This window comes from Onychomys torridus, chromosome X (genome assembly GCF_903995425.1).
Source record: "Onychomys torridus chromosome X, mOncTor1.1, whole genome shotgun sequence".
Taxonomy (NCBI): Eukaryota; Metazoa; Chordata; class Mammalia; order Rodentia; family Cricetidae; genus Onychomys; species Onychomys torridus.
In genome coordinates, this window is record NC_050466.1 from 74515746 (window position 1) to 74534962 (window position 19217).

General features: G+C 32.7%; 1 protein-coding gene across 4 annotated transcripts in view; it reads left to right on the top strand.

Annotated features, from left to right (window-relative positions):
* Dmd (dystrophin) overlaps positions 1 to 19217 on the top strand; it is a 1920150-nt gene that overhangs the window by 454673 nt on the left and 1446260 nt on the right. For all 4 annotated transcript variants that reach the window (XM_036174407.1, XM_036174408.1, XM_036174405.1 and 1 more), the window contains 2 exons: positions 4020 to 4208; positions 5074 to 5255. In XM_036174407.1, the coding sequence (XP_036030300.1) occupies positions 4020 to 4208; positions 5074 to 5255 (371 nt within the window). The remainder of the gene's footprint in view (positions 1 to 4019; positions 4209 to 5073; positions 5256 to 19217) is intronic.

The window sequence follows — 19217 nt, forward strand, 5'->3', positions numbered from 1 at the left end:
TAATGAAAATAATTTGCATATTGCTCTCCAAATGTAGGGATTGCTGAACATTTCTTGGGATATATACTGTGTAAAAATATTTTATAATTACTATCCAATACAACCTTTCAAACAAATCTAATGGTACATATTTTTATATTCCCTTTTCACAGATGGACAAACTATGATATAGGATGGTTAAGTGATTTAAATAAAATCATAGAAAGAGTAGACTGGATTTAAAGATATGTGATTATCAAATTCATATAATAGTATTTTATGCTATGAAGTAATAGAAATTATTACTGAAATTTTCATTACTAGGAACTGTCAGTACAAATCCATTTCCTAAGTTGATTTTAGACACTGCAGGGTTTAAAATGTTATCCACTTGTTTTTTTCTCATCATTTTACCACATATATTTCTACCATTCCATCTTTATATATAAACAATGCCATCAAGGAACATAGATTACAGTTTCTACTATTTTCTCACACAAAACCAGAGTACTTAAACCTAAAATATGTAGACAAAGTAGAGATTTTACTTTATAGATTTTGAAAATAATAAAATATTGTTTCATTTATTAATTATTACAACTTTCTTCTAATTATTATTTTGAAAATGTGGTTCATGAGAAAGTACTGACATGAAGATAAAAGTTAAATAAAATAAGATTGGAACTTAAGAAGAAAATTAGTTTCAGCGGATGATGATTCTTAAAATGGTTGGTGTCTGTATTTCCAACGCATATAACTATAGAAACCAAAGATCATCATTTTTAGAAACTCATTTGGATGCCATGTATGAACTCTTTCCACAAACTCAGGTTCAATATGAAGTTTGATGATTATGAAACATATTCTGGGATGTTGAAACTGAAATCATAACTTTCTTTAAATTTTGATTTATTTCCAAATCTGCTATGAAAGACAGTTTAATAAGTGTATATTATCCAAATAATCTATTGAAAATATATAAATGTGGAATTAAAACATTTTTTTCTTTTTACATTTTATGGTATTTAAATTCTAAAATAATTTCAAATTTTGTTCCAAGAACTATGAAAAAACTTTACTCAGATAAAATATGCTCATACATGTTGTGTATATATATATGTATATATATATATATATATATATATATATATATATATATATATGTGTATGTATATATATATAAATACACACACACAAATATATATAATGCACACCTAGGAAAAAAACAACTAAGAAAATAATACTAATTCTTAGTGTAAGTAACAGACTGATATTTTAATTTTGTTTAATTTAAAATTATTTCTGTTTATAACTCACCAGAATATTTGTAAGTTATTGATAAATCACAACTTGGAATTTGAAACAAAATTATCCATACCAAGAAAGGATTGCTCAGAGCCCAGATAATAATTTTTAATCATAACTTAATGTATATAGATTAATTGATAAATATGAGTAAGAGTTTATATGTACATAATTTGAAACACTTTATCCTTGTTTAAATTTTACTTTAAGAAGCTGTCTTTGAAAATATTTTACTTTTATGTACATCCTCAAACAAAAAGTTAAATTAATGATTTATGAGTTTTAGATATATCTTCTAAAGATGTCTCAATAGTATGTGATTCTTAATTTTTTTCCCAAATGCAAGCCTTTAAACATCAGTAAAGCATAAAATGCTTTAAATTCTTAAACAATTTCCACAAATGTTAAAATGTAATTTTGTTAATATAACGATTCTTTCTTAAGTTTATCATTTAGATGCAATCTTTTGAATATAAGATTTTTATTGGTTCCAGGTTGAGTTGCGAACTATAAAGAAAGAGCTGACTTAAATTTATACCTATTCTATTCAGTTTTGTGTGGTCACTTTTTTCTTGAAATCTGAGCAGTTGCATAACACAGTAATTTTAGGGATGGATAAAGTTTTTAAAGCTGTTATATATGTATCGACACAAACTCATTAATAATTATAACTATAGCATAATTTAATTTATGTGTTTATATTAGGTTAAGCATTCTATCGAGTGCTTCATAATAGTGTTCATTTTTTATTTAGCATTAAATTCAATCAAGAAAATAAAAATTACAGTATTAGGGTGAACAACATCTGGTCTCTTTTATGTTGTATAATTACAGTTATCAAACCAAATATGAGTTCAAACTTGCTAGGTTGTGTATTTTGCATTCTGTAACTATTGTGTTCCTATAGATTTTATTTCTATTAGAATGTAGAAACTCAAAATGAACCCAGTTGTTTTTATTTAACTTCCTGCTAAGCTTATATTCTAATTCTCTTCATCTTCATCTAACTGAGGAATGAAGGACTAGATTCAAAAAGGAACTGTAAATCATTGTGGTTGGCTAACTTGGGAATATAATCTTGGTAATCAAGGACATGATCAATATTCTTGATCATTCATGTTAAACTTAAGAGGACAGTAGTTATTGCTGTGATACCTTTGTAAATGCTGTACTTGTTTCCTGTGTATAAGGAATTGACAAGTGTAGGCCATTCTGATGAGTGAAAAGTACTCAGCCTCACTACTCTAAACAGAGCCTAAGTACAAGAGTGACTATTTGTATGGGAGCACTTGAAAGCAAGATAGTTTCTGAAAGGTTTACAGCTTAAATTTAGCTCCTCGGTGTATTGTTCCTCTTTCTTTCAAAATACTCTCCACAGTTAAGTGCCAAGTCCAAATTAAAGAAGGAAGTTGCAAGAATGGACCCTAAGAGGTAATGCTCATTTCATCTGCTTAACTCTGTCAGATATGTGTCTGCGTCTCACAGTTCTGGCTGAAGCCCTTAAGAGTATGTTCTTTTTTTGTGATTTTCAAGTACAGGATCTATTCATGAAATTGATTTAAAAAAAAAAAATCTGCGGACTTTCTCATGTGTTCAGGCTTCTGTTGTTGTTGTTTCACTTGGTTATTGACCATAGGTTATCCCAGGAGAGCATCCTTGTCATTGAATATCAATTGTATAACAGAAGAATCTGCCACGATATGACAGGTTTAGAAGCCAGTATGTTGTGTTGTAAACTACCTTGTTTCAATTTAGGTGGGGCCAAGTCACTACCATGCAATACACTCCAGCCACTGCAGCAGAATCCTTCCTCAATGTCAATGTATATCTATAATTAATCTCTTTGCTTTTCCTTATATGCCATTGAATAGGGTAATAATTAAGGTTTATGAGGTCAGTTTATGATAACTTTATCAGTCACTTCATAGGTGATTAGATTCTCTCTTTAGATTATGACTACTTTAAATCACCTTTTCTCCTTAACTTTAGTGGCCTAGCAGGTGGTCTAAGAAAACAGTTTGACATCTTGCTTAATATTAACCTAATTAAATTGAGTGGAGCATAATAATATTTCATATTTAATCATTGTATTGTGGTATTAAATAATTGATGCAAATGATATACTGTTGGAATCTTTAAATATTTCTTCATTTTTAAAAATTGTTTTCTTTTTTTTTTTTTTTTTGGATTTTTCTAGACAGGGTTTCTCTGTAGCTTTGGAGCCTGTCCTGGACTAGCTCTGTAGCCCAGTCTGGCCTCGCACTCACAGAATCTCCACCTGCCTCTGCCTCCCGAGTGCTGGGATTACAGGCGTGCGCCACCACCACCCGGCAAAAAAAAAAAAAAAAAATGTTTTCATACACTACTCTTACACATATGTAGCTGATGTATATATGAAAGGAAAATAAACTTGTGGATGGGATGCCAATTCATAGCATTTAAGATTCAACCAAAAGAGAAGATGCAGTGAGTCACTCTTTAGTGTAATACAGATGAGATTTATTAAAATGTTAATTTGGTGTGGATTTCAACTTTCATTTGAGAAATTGTGTGTGTATTCATGAGGATGTTAAAATGCAGGCTCACTATTTTATGTGTTTGCTGTTCATGCCTCTGATAATGCAAGTGGACCTTTCCAGCATTTAAAATATTTTCTTCAATTTATCATTTCATGTGCTGAAAACAGTCTATAAAACAACTAATTGTATAACACCCATTTTGTTTTAATTGTTTAGCATTTGGAAGCTTCTGAAGATAAGGCATTTGGCAGTTCATTGATGGAGACTGAAGTAAACCTGGATAGTTACCAAACTGCTTTAGAAGAAGTGCTCTCATGGCTTCTGTGTGCAGAGGACACACTGCAAGCCCAAGGAGAGATTTCAAATGATGTTGAGAAAGTGAAAGAACAGTTCCATGCTCATGAGGTAAAGCAAAGCACTAATTTATGAAGCTAAAGCCCATGATTTACAAGTGACAAGTCTGTCAGTTATTCTGAAAAAAGTGTAAGACACTTACATTTTGGAAATATGATTGTTTGTCTGTGTGTTAATGTTGAGATGTTAACAAATAACATTTGTGCTTTGGATGGAAGCAACTAGCATTTGAAGTTCTGCTTTGGGGGACAAGTCTGGGGTGTTGATAGTGGCTTTGCAATGACTTTTAGAACAAAAAGTAGAGCCCTTTCCTTTGTGTCAGAGCAAAACTGATCCTCATTCCGAAGTACATTCCAGAGCACCTACTTATCATCCTGCATAACAGTTCGAAGGCACATCATGAGTATATGTGTGGAAGCAAGTTGAAGGAACTTCAGTGAGAAAATTACCTGAGATTACACACTTGCTTAGATTAGTACCCACATAGCATACCCTTTGTTTCCCCTACTTGAGACAGGTCTTTCATACATTTCTAGAAGGCCTGATACGAACTGAGGTTTGCCTTGGTGTAATGGGTTACCCTCTTGCCTCATTCCCTTTTGTTCTGGGGTAATAAGCATGTGCAGCCATTTCCTGCTTCTTTAACTTTTCTGCAGGTACTCCTATGAGCTGCTTAATAAATAATCCTCCTTAAATGCTCCACATAGGATATTCTTCCTCAGAAATTTTCCTAAGATCATAGTTTTCCATAATTCAGATTTAAAGTGATGCAGAATTCCAAGATATAAAAACAAAGATACACTTAATGAGAACATGCATTTAAATGGGATGCAGGTTTAAAATTGCAAATGATCAAATTCAAATTCCCAATGGTTTCCTCAAGTGCTGATTATAATCATTAACTTTTTCTTGTCAGGGATTCATGATGGATTTAACATCCCATCAAGGACGTGTTGGTAATGTTCTACAGTTAGGAAGTCAAATAGTTGGAAAAGGAAAATTATCTGAAGATGAAGAAACTGAAGTACAAGAACAAATGAACCTCCTAAATTCAAGATGGGAGTGCCTCAGGGTAGCTAGCATGGAAAAACAAAGCAAGTAAGTTTTGTGTGTGTGTGTGTGTGTGTGTGTGTGTGTGTGTGTGTGTGTGTGTGTTGAACATAGCAGCTTATACATACTAGGCAAGGACTTTATCTTTGAGCAATATCCCTAGATTATTTATATTTTCAGACAGGATCTTACCAATCTTCTGAGGCTTGTCTTGAACTTGTTATGAATCCCAATTTGATACTGAAATTCCTATCTTCTGCCTCAACCTCCAGAGTAGCTAGGATTACAAGTGTGAACCTCTATAAACTGCTTCCAGGTGAATCCTTATTGACTCATAATTAATATTAATTTTAGTATTGCATGCCTGAAATATTAGCTAATTAGAAGGGCAAGGCAGAAGGTGATCATGAACATCATCATACTAGCTTTCCATCTTTGAAAACATTTTTATGTATTTATTTTCATTTTATGTATATGAGTATTTGTATGAGTTTATGTGCACCAGGTCTGCACATGATACTTTGGAGGGCAGAAGAGGGTGCCAGAACCAGTAGAACTAGAGTTAAGGATATTATAAACCGTGATTGTGGTTCTGGGAACTGAACCTTGGTCCTCTACAAGAGTACCAGCAAGTTCTCATTAGGGACTTCAAGCCCTGTGAAGGTCCATCTCAAAAACAGGCAATTTTTACATATTTTGCTATTATTTTGATATAGTTTTATATTTTACTCTGGATTCTAAACCTAAGGCATATAGGGTTTTTAAATTTAGTTTTGTTTTGATTTTTTTTATTATGTGTTTTAATTTTTACACATCAGCCATGGGTTCCCCTGTCCTCCCCCCTCCCACTTCCACCCCCACCTTTCCCCCAGCCCCTCCCCTCCATTCCCATGTCCTCCAGGACCAAGACACCCCTGGAGACTCATTTAAACCTGGTGGATTCAGTACAGGCAGGTCCAGTCCCCTCCTTCCAGGCTGAACATGTGTCCCTGTGTAAGTCCAAGGTTCCAAACAGCAGCAGGCCCTCTGGATAAGTGAAACAATTGAATAGCTTGATCTGTTTGGGAGGCTCCCAGGATGTGGGACTGGGACCTGTCCTTAGTGCATGAGCTGGCAGTTTGTTTTGATTTTTGAAATGTTATAACTACTTACCCATTAGCAAATTAAGTCGAGATGCTGGGTAGGTAGATGACTATCTACATATTTAAGCATTTGAGAATTGTCATTATCCTATTTTAAGATTTAATACAAAAGTTACAGTATGAATGTAGCAGCCATAGAACCATATAAAACATTGTGTGCATAAAAATTTTGACAGGTAATGCATGACAGGAAACTTCAATTCTGAAGAAGCACTCAAAATATTACTTATCTATTTATAAATATACTCATGGAGAAAAGTTTCTCAATTGTGTGTGAAAAATTCTCATTTAAACACAGTGTGGCTGTGAATCAGTTTACAAATGTGTATGACTTATTGAAAAAAAAAGAGATTTTGAGACATTTCTGAAATTGGCCTATTTCTTCCAAAGGTAACCAGTAGATTTCCTCATTCTGCATGTGTTGCTTTGATTTATGTTGTTAGGTGTGTGTATTCATGTACAGCCTAGTGAGACAAGATAGATTTCTATTTAAATGAAAAGAAATGAAGTACTAATGGTGGATTTGAATACATTAAGCTAAAGAAATTGTCCAAGTGCCTTAAGTTTACTTAGCTATTATTTATGAAGATTTAAAGCTTTCAAATAGGACCCAGAAACTCATTAGATATGCTGGGTGGATTGCTGTGTCAGTACTAAATTATGGTGAGGCAACAGGGAGATAGAAAACACATTTTCATGCTCATTTTTTGAAAGAATAAGTAAGGCATAATTTATAACAGAGAATTTTCACAACTATATGTTCCAAATCAGAATTCTACACATTGACATGATTGTCCTGTTATTATCAGTGTAATTATTTTAACTAACCCTAGAAGTGAAAATAATAATTATTCAGCCAGCTTTCCCTAAATCCCCACAGGAAAATATTTTTATTCCACACATTTGTCACCATAAGTTTTAAGACATAGAGCTGTCAAATTTTAGTCAGATATCCATAGTTTATCAGGTAGGTATTCTATTTGCAACTTAAACATCATAACCTCAAAAATTTGATTATCTAAAAAAGCTGGTCTCCTATTTACTACCCTCCCTATAGCCACACACATCTTCCTTTTATGTACCTTTTCTACATAATTCTTTTTTCAAGTGGAAAACAAGGTGATATATGCTACTTGTAATAATTAGTTAATTAATTACACTTTGAGACTGACTTGCAAGAAAATGTAAATTCAACCTAGAATTAAAATTCCATGCATTTTATTATACCATTTACAAATGTTCATTTGCATTCTCCTGGATGATTTGAATCCTAAAATGACAATATTACTACCTAGCTACAACTGGTAACAAGAACAACAAAACAACATTATTTCAGTTTTAGGGCTTTTGTTTGTGCTTCAACTTTTTAGATGATCATCAAAAGGCAAGGGCAGTGTTTTAGGCAGACTAGGGTTCTATAGGACATTTTATATAGTTTTTAAAATGAGACAATAATATGGAACCACTTGTATGAACCCACATTTTAGTTATATTTAGTTATTTTATTTGTTTAAGAAAATAAAAATAAATATATGAATACTTGTAAGAAGGTATGTCTTCCATGTCCCTTTTTATCTTTATTTATAAATATTAGCAAATATTTTTGATGTGCTTCAATTTTTCTGATTGGGGTAAAAGTCTGGAGGATACTCTAATTATCAAAAGATGTAAGATTTTACAGTTCTCACGAACCTTGTTGTATTCTAGAGTACCTGACATCCAATAAATAAAGACCATGAGGAAATATCTAATAAGACTATATTTGAAGATGTTACACAATAATGTGCTAGGGAATCATTAAAAGGTTAGGCTTTTTAATCCAAGGAAATATTTCATAGTTGGTCCCATATAGTTTGAGATTTGAATAGGAAGAGATGAGGAGTTAGAGAATTTGACAAGTGGGAACAGCTAATATAAAAGTCCTAAAATAGGCCCAGTAGGACTCATTGGTGGACTAAAAGGCTCATGACATTGGAGAGTTTGGTGATAATTCTCAATCAAACCACCACATAGAATAAATGCATTTAAATGCCACCAAAAGGCTTATGTTGGAAAGAGAGAGGATGAAACTATGTTTTAGTAAGGCTACTGAAAAAGAGAGGAAACACTTATTTGCCTGGAACAACAAGCCAATAAAGAGATCTTAGTGTGTTAGAATAAAGAGTTGTATTTTGAATGTAGTCTACTATCTGAGCCATGAACTTACTTATATAAAATTTCTTACTTCCATTTTGTGATCTTAAATAGTAAGAATTGTTTCTTTTTTTTTGTTGTTTGGGACTTTTTATGACTGACCATCTACATGCAGACATTACCCTTCTACAAGTTGTATCTAGGAGAAACTATTTCACAGATTATCAACAATTATTGCCAGTCTCAGGGAAAAATATGGAGATAACAACTTGTTCTCATGTCTACCTTATCTAAATTCAAATCCACTTTACCTAAAGTATACACTCTCTTCAGTGATTCTTATTTGAATGGGAGCAATATACTTCCTTTCTGTGATAGTTTCCTGATTCATGCAACAATCACAAAGCCTTTACATATACTTCTCTAAAGGCATTGTTTGTGATATGTTATTAAAATAATTTTTGAAGCAAAATTAGTACAATGTGTAATGAAGAATGATACAGATGATACAGTTATGAATAAGAGAATTGGCACAAAGCTAGCTATTTCTTAACCATATTATATTACTCTATCTAGTATATAATTTTCACTGTTTTCTCTACCATTTTCTAATTTAATTTCTTCACTCATATTTGGAAAAAATATCTTGGAATGTCTTTTCTTGAGGTTTGGGGAACATGATCAGAGTAATTAACATTATATTAGAAATTATGTTTATACAATTAGAACATTGAAAATTATGCTTATAGTGGCATACCAGTCCATGAATACAAATATTTATTTCTACATTCTTTTTCCATTACTATTCCTACTACTACTACTACTACAATAATTATTATTATTATCATTATTGTTACTATTATTATTATGTGATACTTTCCTTCATGACTCCTTACCTCTCCAAATATGAATTTTCATGGCCATTAACTGACTCTGGAAAGCTACACAGCAATATTTGGTAAGATATGTATGGTCATAAAGTATTTAATTATCACTAGCCTGATATTTTTCCAGTGTAAATCTCTAAAAATAATTTTGGAAACTAAATGAGAGAACAAAGTGCCACTGATTTCAAAATGAAATAACATACTATATGATGACATTCTTAAGCTAGAAATCTGTTAAAAAAATAAGCTAAATGATCTTTGTTTTGTTTGGTTTTTCTGCTGTGTAATACTCTGATGATGGTAGGAGGTGAGTGATAGGAAGGGACAACAAAAACAAAACAAACAAACAAACAAAAAAACAAAAAAAACTTCCAAATATGAAAGCACCAGAAGCCAACTGGCACGGGGACAGCAGAAGATTTTCTCCTCCATGAATAAACTAATTAATTTTGTTGAAAAAAAACCTGCCACCTATAGAGAGCAAAGGATATTTACTGATATTTCTATGAGGACTAATAAAGATAAGCATAGCAAGTTTGATCAACTTCTATGATAATTGTGGTTATGACATGCAGGGAGGAACTAAAACCTTTGTGATAGTTATGGAAAAATGAAAGCAAATCAGTAAGGAGGCCAAGTGAAGATATGCTACAGTTCACATCAGCAGCAGCAGGAGAGATGTGAATAGTATCTGAATTAAACACAAGACATAAATTAAAAAACATTATGAATTATCATAAACACTTTGAATTGGGAGAAAAACATATCCTCACAAATATGGTTCTTGTTTTTCCAAATATCTGTCTCAATCATGAAATTAGATAACATGTGAGATAGTGGATAGATGGAATATTGTCTCAAAAATTAATTAACTAATGTATTGCATATTTAATGAGATTATGCAGACAGTTGTAAGCTTTGAATTGAATTTTCAAGCAGTGAATATCATAATAGGCATGGTGTCAAATTCCTGGTGTTCATTTTACATCACAATTTGATACAGTATTGCTTTTATTATCTCATACCATGGTGCTGATGTGATGTCCTCTCAGATCCCGGGGTTCCTAAGACCAGAAGTGTATGAATCACCTGAGAACTTTTTGAAAAGTACCGAATATTTTTCTAAGTCTCCTCTGTAGAAGCAGAATCTGCAATTTAGCAAGATTCCAAGTGATTTCATCACACACCAGAGAATCTCTGATCTAATTTGAAAAGGATATCCATACTCCTTTGTTGACATGTATATAAATTATAAGTTCTGTCTCCATATTTATATCAATTAGGATGAAACAAATATTTTAAGTTCCTTCAAAGTTTAAACATGCTGTTGCTAATGTTTCATTCAGACCTCAAATATTAATGATTTCTTCCATAGGTGATTACTGAAATAGAAAGATTCTGAAAAAAACAGGAATATATAATAGGGAGGATATATGAGTATTGACAACTTATTGGCTGGATTATAAACAAGTTTCTAAAACATTTTAATGTCAAATGCAGTCAAATACATGTAGCCATGATAATTTTTTCTAACAATAATGAAAATAAGATAGACTAGTGGGGCAAAATAGGGACATCCTGTATTATACTTATATAAATTATGGCGTTCATAGAGTTTTAATTACAAACAGAAAATCGGAGTCTCTAGAATATATGTAAACGAAAGTATAGCATTTTTGGAAGAATGCTTTCATCTGAAGATAAATAACACTAATTAGCAAACTAAGTTTATTCATGCATTCATCCATCTAAATGACATTTATTATCTACTATATTCCCAGCACTTATTTAGTTATGAACAAAACATCTCTGTCTTATGACTATAAAGCTATATATTATTATATGATGCTCACAGATAATAAAAAGGAAAAGAAGATATGGAGTATTTTCAGAGAGCGAAACATACTTGTTATTTCATAACAGGGGACACTGTTCAGGTCAAATGTTAGTTACAAATACTAAAGAAACAGTTGTGGGGTACAAACCACAAAAAAATCTCAGTCAGTGGGAACAAACAAGGAGAAATTTTCTATGATAGAAGGATATTATGTGTAGAAGAGAAACGTGTCCATTTGGCTTGGGGCAAATTGATTGTACTCTGATTTATAACTAATACAGATTCATGTTCAATTAATTTGCTGATCAAGAGGGACAGATCTAAAGAGGTAGACTTTGCCAGGTGGTGGTGGCACACGCACTCTGGAGGCAGAGCCAGGTGGATCTCTGTGAGTTCAAGGCCAGTCTTGTCTACGAAGCGGTTCCAAGAAAGGTGCAAAGATAAAAGAGAAATCCTGTCTCAAAAAACCAAAATAAATAAATAAATAAATAGATAGATAGATAGATAGATAGATAGATAAAAATAAAGAGGTAGACTTTTATAAATTTACTTTGAAATTAATCCTGATATATCTGAATTTTATTTATACCTCATTCTTAAATGATATTTAAATTATACTACTCACCTGCTTAAGAATGATCATATATCCACTTATGCAAAACATTTTACCCGACCCTCCATACTGGCAAAATTATCCAAGCTGATGATGGGCTTCTATTATTGTATAAGTGAATATGATCTTAGAGTATTAACAATACCCATAACTAATATAGCAAATTTTTTTATTTAAAATTTAAAAATTATAATTATTGTACCTTTTAATAATTTATTTATTTATTTTACATCCCAATCACAGTTTTCTTTCCCTGCTATCCTCCCAGTCCTTCCTCTATCCCCTCTATTCCCACCAACCAATCCATTGCTTCTACATTTCTGTTTAGGGAAGGGCAGGTCTCCCATTAGTATCAACCAAACATGGCATATCAAGTTGCTGTAACACTCCCCATGTCTTAAGGATGGACAAGTTAGGGTCCGAAAAGCCAATAAAAGAGTCAGAGACAGCCTCTGTTCCCACTGTTAGGAGTCCCACAAGAGGACCAAGGTACACAACAGTAACATATATGTAGAGTGCCTAAGTTAATCCCATGCAGGCTCTATTGTTGGTTCAGTCTCTGTGGGCACCTATGAGCCCAGATAAGTTGATCCTTTGAGTTTTTTTGTGGTGTCCTTAACCACTCTGGCTCCTACAGTCTTTTCTCCCGCTCTTCTGCAGGACTCCCCATGCTCAGCCTAATATTTGGCTGTGTGTCTGCATCTGTTTACATTAGTTGCTGGATGAAGCCTCTCTGATGACAACTGGGCAAGGCAGCAATCTATGAGAATAGCAGAATATCATTAGGCATCATTACATTGACATTTTTTCCTCTAGTCATGTTTGGTTCTGTCCTAGGTCTCTCAGTCATCCAGCCTGTGGGTCCTGGTGTGAGGCATGTCAGTGGTGGGTTTACTCTCCTAGCATGAGTTTTAGACTAAACTGGTCATTAGTTGGGCACTCCCTTAATCTCTAGACCATCCTTACCTCAATGCATCCCATAGGCAGGACAGACTGTAGGTTAAAAATTATTTGGCTGAGTTGTTCCAGTCTCTGCACTTGTATTACTGGGTCATGAGAGAAGGCCAGTTCAGGCTATGTATCTGCTATTTCTAGAAATCTTAGCTGAGGTCATCCTTAGAGATTCTTGGGGGATTCCTTTGTGCCAGGTTTTTACCTAACCAGGAAATGTACTCCCCTTTCCAGTCACCACTTTCAGTACTCTCCCGCTCCACCCCCACTCACTTGTAGTCCACTCATGAAATCTCTTCTTAATAGCTGTCCTTTTTTGTAGTAATATCTGCAATTTCCCTAATCTACTTTGTGTTTAATCAGGAAGACTGTATTACTTCTTACCATACACGAGTCTTTTTCAACTAGCTACAAAGCATCTTTATTATGTTTCTGCTGCTATTTGAACTTAGGTTTTCAAAATGTAAATTAATATGTTTACATTTGATCTTTAATCTTGCTCTGGATAACTAATGCATTATTAGATTTTTAGATTTGTTCTAAATTTTTTAAGTATATTTTGTTTGAGTATGTCATACATGAATATAATGTTTTGATAACATCAATCTCTCATTCTCTTCCTTCTCACATCCTCCTGTGCTCTCTCCACTTTTCTTCCGGACTTGATATACTTTTTAAACCATTCACTTAGTCCATGTAATGCTATCAGGACATATATGGGTGCAGAGCCATCCAGTAGAACATAGGCAGCTTATCAGGGACTGCATCTAAAGAAAATTAACTTCTCCAAATGGGCAATGGCTCCTCAGCTAGGAGTGGGACAATGTGAGCCTCACCCCATCCATACTGGAACTTTCACTGGCTTGATCTTGTAGAAATCTTGTACATGCAACCATAACCACTGTGAGCTCAAATATGCAATGGACCTATCATGTGCAGAAAACACTGCTTCATGATAGTCGTCTACTATCTCTGGCCCCTACTATCTTTCTAACTCCTCATCTGAGATGCTCCTTGAATCTTGGGAAGAAGCATTACAGGTATTAGTTTTTAAGCTATAAGAAGGATGAATGGGGTCATAAAATATGTCAATGTGTTAAAAACTGATACATTTTTCTGTTGCTCTAGAAATCTTTAAAAACCCTCTCTATTGCTCATATACCTTTCCATGGACAAAAAAATTACAGTTTTAGTGTTTTGTTTAGGTTGAAACTTTCATTTCCACTTGTTTGAAGGGAACAGTGTAGGTAGATTCTTTTATAAATATCTATAGTAAGATTGTACACTTAAAATAGATCATTTTAATAGTGTAATATTATTGGCAAATATCAAAATCTGCATTATTGTTGAGGAGTACAAATAGCCTGTTCTCCATTTTTTCCATGATTCAGAATTGCAGTATAGCCATTGATGCAAGAGGTGCTAATATAAAAAGGAAGATAGAGTTTTTGAAGGAAAAAAAATCTTCATATGATTTTATGGTAGCCCTGCCTCACAGAAACTCCCATAATAGTGTTCTCTATAGAGAGCTTCCTCCATGTACAATGCTTATGTAATAGATGTTATAAGGGATGCCAAGGATTTGGAAGGAAGATTATCTACTTATTATAATAAGAAAGTCTGAGCTGGCAGGAGGCACACATTCAGAAACTGAATATGTTAACAGAAAGACAGTAGTTACACATGTAGTATTGATAATAGTGAGATAATAGGAATAACAATCTATGCACATCTGGATACTCAGTTTGAAGCACATATTCATGGGCCATTCATTCTGCTGTAAAGAATGTTGTATTTCACAGGAGAGTAAAAAGTGGTATGCATAAGGTGACCTACTTGTTACCAATATGCACTATGTGTAACATGACCTGTTCATTACTAATATACAACCAGAAAACCTATATCTAAATTTGTATATTAGTTAGTAATAACAATATTTTTAGAATTCCACATTTTTTCCTATTTTAAGGTAATATTTGCCTACTTGGACCTAAAATATATCATGTTTTCTGATTCCTACACATAAAATTCTCCACCTCTTTTACATGTGTGGTCATTGATATCATGGCCATATTTTTTAGACAAAATGAGTCTCAAAGTGTATTGTGGTTGCTGTCATTAAAGTAAACTTGGTGATAAGAAAATTGTTTCAAAATAAGAACTGTAATTTCCACTTTGATGAAGAGATCCTATCTGTTAATGAAAACTTCTTTGTGTAATCAAACCACATGACTTCCTTTTCTATTTTTTTATCCCTGTAAGAATTGTCATAGATAAAATTAGGAATAATATATATATATATATATATATATATATATATATATATATATATATATATATATAATTAGGAATATATATGTACACACATATATGTATATATGTATATGTATATGTATGTGTATATATATATACAGGTAGTAGATATTATGATGGTAAAGCAGGCTGTGACAGTAAAATCAGGCAGGTTTCCTCTCTTCCACTCCCACTTGTTTGCCCAATGACTAAAGAAATACTTTGTTCCCCTGTCTGTTAACATGGCTAGTATAATGACAGGCATCAACAAGAATGATGTCAATAATACTTTTATTGTCAGACATATGCTTAATATAATTTGTTGTTTAAAGTATATTTTAAAGTCAAATGGTATGTAGTTAGACTTACTATTATATAGATGATGATTTCTATAGTATAAGCAGTTTATAGGTAGATAACATGAGTAAGTATGAGGTTTCACAAATGAAATGTATCCATGCATATGGTTCATGTTAATTCTTATGACTCTCGATTGCTTTTTAATTCAAAGCAGAAATTCAACAATAGGAAGTTACAGTATTGTTTTTCAAAGTTTGATCTAAGGATCAACAATTTAGTTATCTTTGCTTGGTGCTTAGTAGAAATGTGGAATGTCAGGTCACGCCACTTAACTGCTTGACTTAGAATCTGTACTTTGCTGTACATTTTTAAGTACACTCCAAGGTTGATTTTGTTTATCTTATAAAAAATTATATCCTAGGTAGACTAATTTTAGAGTCTCATAAGTCTGCAGTTCTATGCTGCCTAGCAAACCTCCATGTTTTCCAATCTATCTACTTTATTAACTTCATTAAGTCCTTAATGATTAACTATATATATTACATACCATATATTACATACTATTACATATTACAAAATTCACATCACATTCCACATATCATATACCACATATAATATACCATATAACACATATTATATATGTTATATAGTGTATTTAACATATTACATGTTAAATGTCATATATTATATCATATATATTATACATCACATGGTACAAATTATATGTGACATATCACATATAATACATTATTAGCTAAATCCCCAACCCCACATTATATGTCACATGTCACATATCATATAGTATATGTCACATATTTTATATCACACACTACATATTATATATCACACAATATATACCACCTATTATATATCACATATTGCATGTTATATATTACCTTTTACATATTATATATCACATATTATATACTTTATATTTGTATTATATATGTAATCTTTTTAATGATTATATACATATCTATGATAATTTTTTTCCATACAATATAATCTGATAACAGTTTCTCCTTGCCCAACTCCTCCTAGGTCCTCCTCTCCTACCACTATCAACTCATCCCCATGCTCATTTTTTTTCTCTTTTTAGAAAACAAACAAAAAATCTACCAAATCAGAATAAAAGGTAAAGAGAAAGCACAAGAAATGCAACACAACACACACACACACACAAACACACATATAACCCATAAAAGTAAAAAAAAATTGGAAACAATAACATGTAAACAAAATGTCAGCATGACAAAAAATATTCCCTCCAGAAAACAATAAGAGACAATAAATCTACAATTACACCATTGTGTTTACTCTGTGTAGGCCATCTACTGCTGGGTACAAGGTCTACCTTTAAATGTGGTTAATATACACAGTAAGAATTCATTTTTACCTTTGCAAGCAGATGTCAATAGCTGAGGCCACAATCTCCCTGATACCTAACCCAACAAAGACCCACCCATGACAGAAAATTACAGAACAATATCGATTATGAACACGTATGCCTAAATTCTCAATAAAACACTACAACCTGAATCCAAAAGATTCCCCACCATTATCAAATAGGCGATATCCCAAAGGTGCAGAGAGGGTTCAACATACATAAATTGATAAATACAATCAACCACATAAACAGGCTGAAAGACAAATGTCGAACAATCATATCACTAGATTCCGAAAAGGCTTTGTAAGATCCAACATCCCTTCATGATTAAGTTCTAGAGAGATTAGGGGCATTCCTAACCATAATAAAGGCAATGTGTAATCTGTACTTAATGACTGTAAGGGTTGAATGGTGTTTGCCAAAATGCAAACTCTGAAATTGTAACCATCTTTCAATATTGTCAGGATAATTTTTTGGCCTTTAAAATTTTATAGTAGCTCCAATATCATCTTAGATATGTATGCTCAATCTTTCTTTGATTTCTACTTTACTTTCTAAATAACATTTGAAAAAAATGCAAGCAAGGATAATGAAAATTCTTTGACGTGAATGATAGGTTTTCACTTTGTGAATTTGACAGTTTTTTTCAAATATATCCATATCTTTAGAATGTTACTTGAAAATATAAAAGTATCTCATTGTAGTCATACTTTTATCTGATCCATATTGTAATTGTAATTTCCGTGGGCAAAAGATTCAAATATCAACAATTTTACACTGTTCAAATTAATAAAATGTTGTGTTTGTTAAGAGTGCATAATTAGGTCACAGTATATACTGCTGTCTTTTGACAAAATATCACATTTAAGGTGGGAGCTTTTGCCCATTTTCAATCTTTCTTCATACTCTTCCAGAGTTTGAGAAATTGGTAAATAATTCCTCTAGATCTCACCATAAAAGAAGTTGCAGTGGTTTGCAGTAAAAAAATTGTCTCACCTGTATTCTTGTTATGCAGAGTGTAATTTATGAGATAACACTGGATTCACCTAGAGAAGCTTGTTATATTTCAAGCTCAAAGCTGTGATTCCTTTTCTTTTTTATTTATTCTTCATATATTTTACATCCTGCCTGCAGTTTTCTCTCCCTCCTCTCCCCCCATCTCTTCCCCAGATACACTTCTCCTCATTTCCCTTCAGAAAAAGACAGCATTCCCAGGGATATCAACCAAACATCTTAAGACCAGGCATGCCCCTTTATATTAAGGCTGGATAAGGCAACTAATTAGGAGGAAAAAGGTACCAAAAGCAGACAAAACAATCAGAAACAGCCTCCCTCCAGTCCCACTGGTAGGTGTCCCACAAAAACATCAATCTACACAGTCATAACATATATGCAGAGTTCCTAGTCAGATCCATATAGGCTCCCTGATTGCGAGTTCAGTCTCTGATACCCTATGAGCCCTGCTTAGTTGATTCTACAGGCAATTTGCTTGTGATCTTCTTAGCTCCTATAATCCTTCAGTGTCCTCTTCTGCAGGATTCCCTGAACTCTGCCTAATCAAACCTATGAATTTAAAGCAATATTTTAAGGTGGTGTGTATGTATATAAGTCTGGGAAGCCATACCAAATATCATGGGGAAGCAAACACAAATATCTGCCTGTAGGAGTGATAAAAATTGTATAAGTGAATGAGGTGAGTTGGGTATGAAGAAGAAAAAGTGTAGTACAGAAGCTAGTAAATTAGAAAATTTAGGACTGATATGTGAAATATGATTAAGTTTTAAATTGAAAGATTGTTGACAAATGGGTAGACAATTTTTGGATTTCTCATCATCATTATAGATTATCAAGAGTGGTCAGGTCTTAAGTTTATGTATGATGTCTAATGATATTTAACTATTGGCAGTAATTGGATTCATTTTCTATTAATGAGGCCAAATAAGATATATAAACTAGTATTTTCAATATATAGCCCAGACATGTGGTAAAGAAATAAAATAGTATACAGTTAAAACAAGTTTCTCAGAATACTTTCTATTATGGAATGCATTATTCTATGTTTTTAATGCATATCTATGGCATTATCTTGCCTTAATATTTGGTTGCTTGTATTTTAGAATTATTGTAAGGTTGATTTCCTGTTTTTGACACATGAAATTATTATCTTCTGAAGATTAGGTCAGAACTCAATTTTAGGCCATTTGTGTTCACTTGGTTCTGTAGCATGAGGTGAAGTTATGGTAAGAATTGAATAGTCATATCAAAGTAAATCCACATATTTCCCTGGGTATTTGCTGTTGCTCTTTGGAGAGACTGAAGTTATCTAGAACAATACTCTTTAGTTTCTGAAAGAATCATCTTTTTTTAAATTGATTTTTTTGTATTATTTGTTTGTTTGTGTTTTATAGATTTCAGCTTTGAGCTTTATTATTTCTTGTCATTACTACTCTTGGGCATGATTTCTTCTT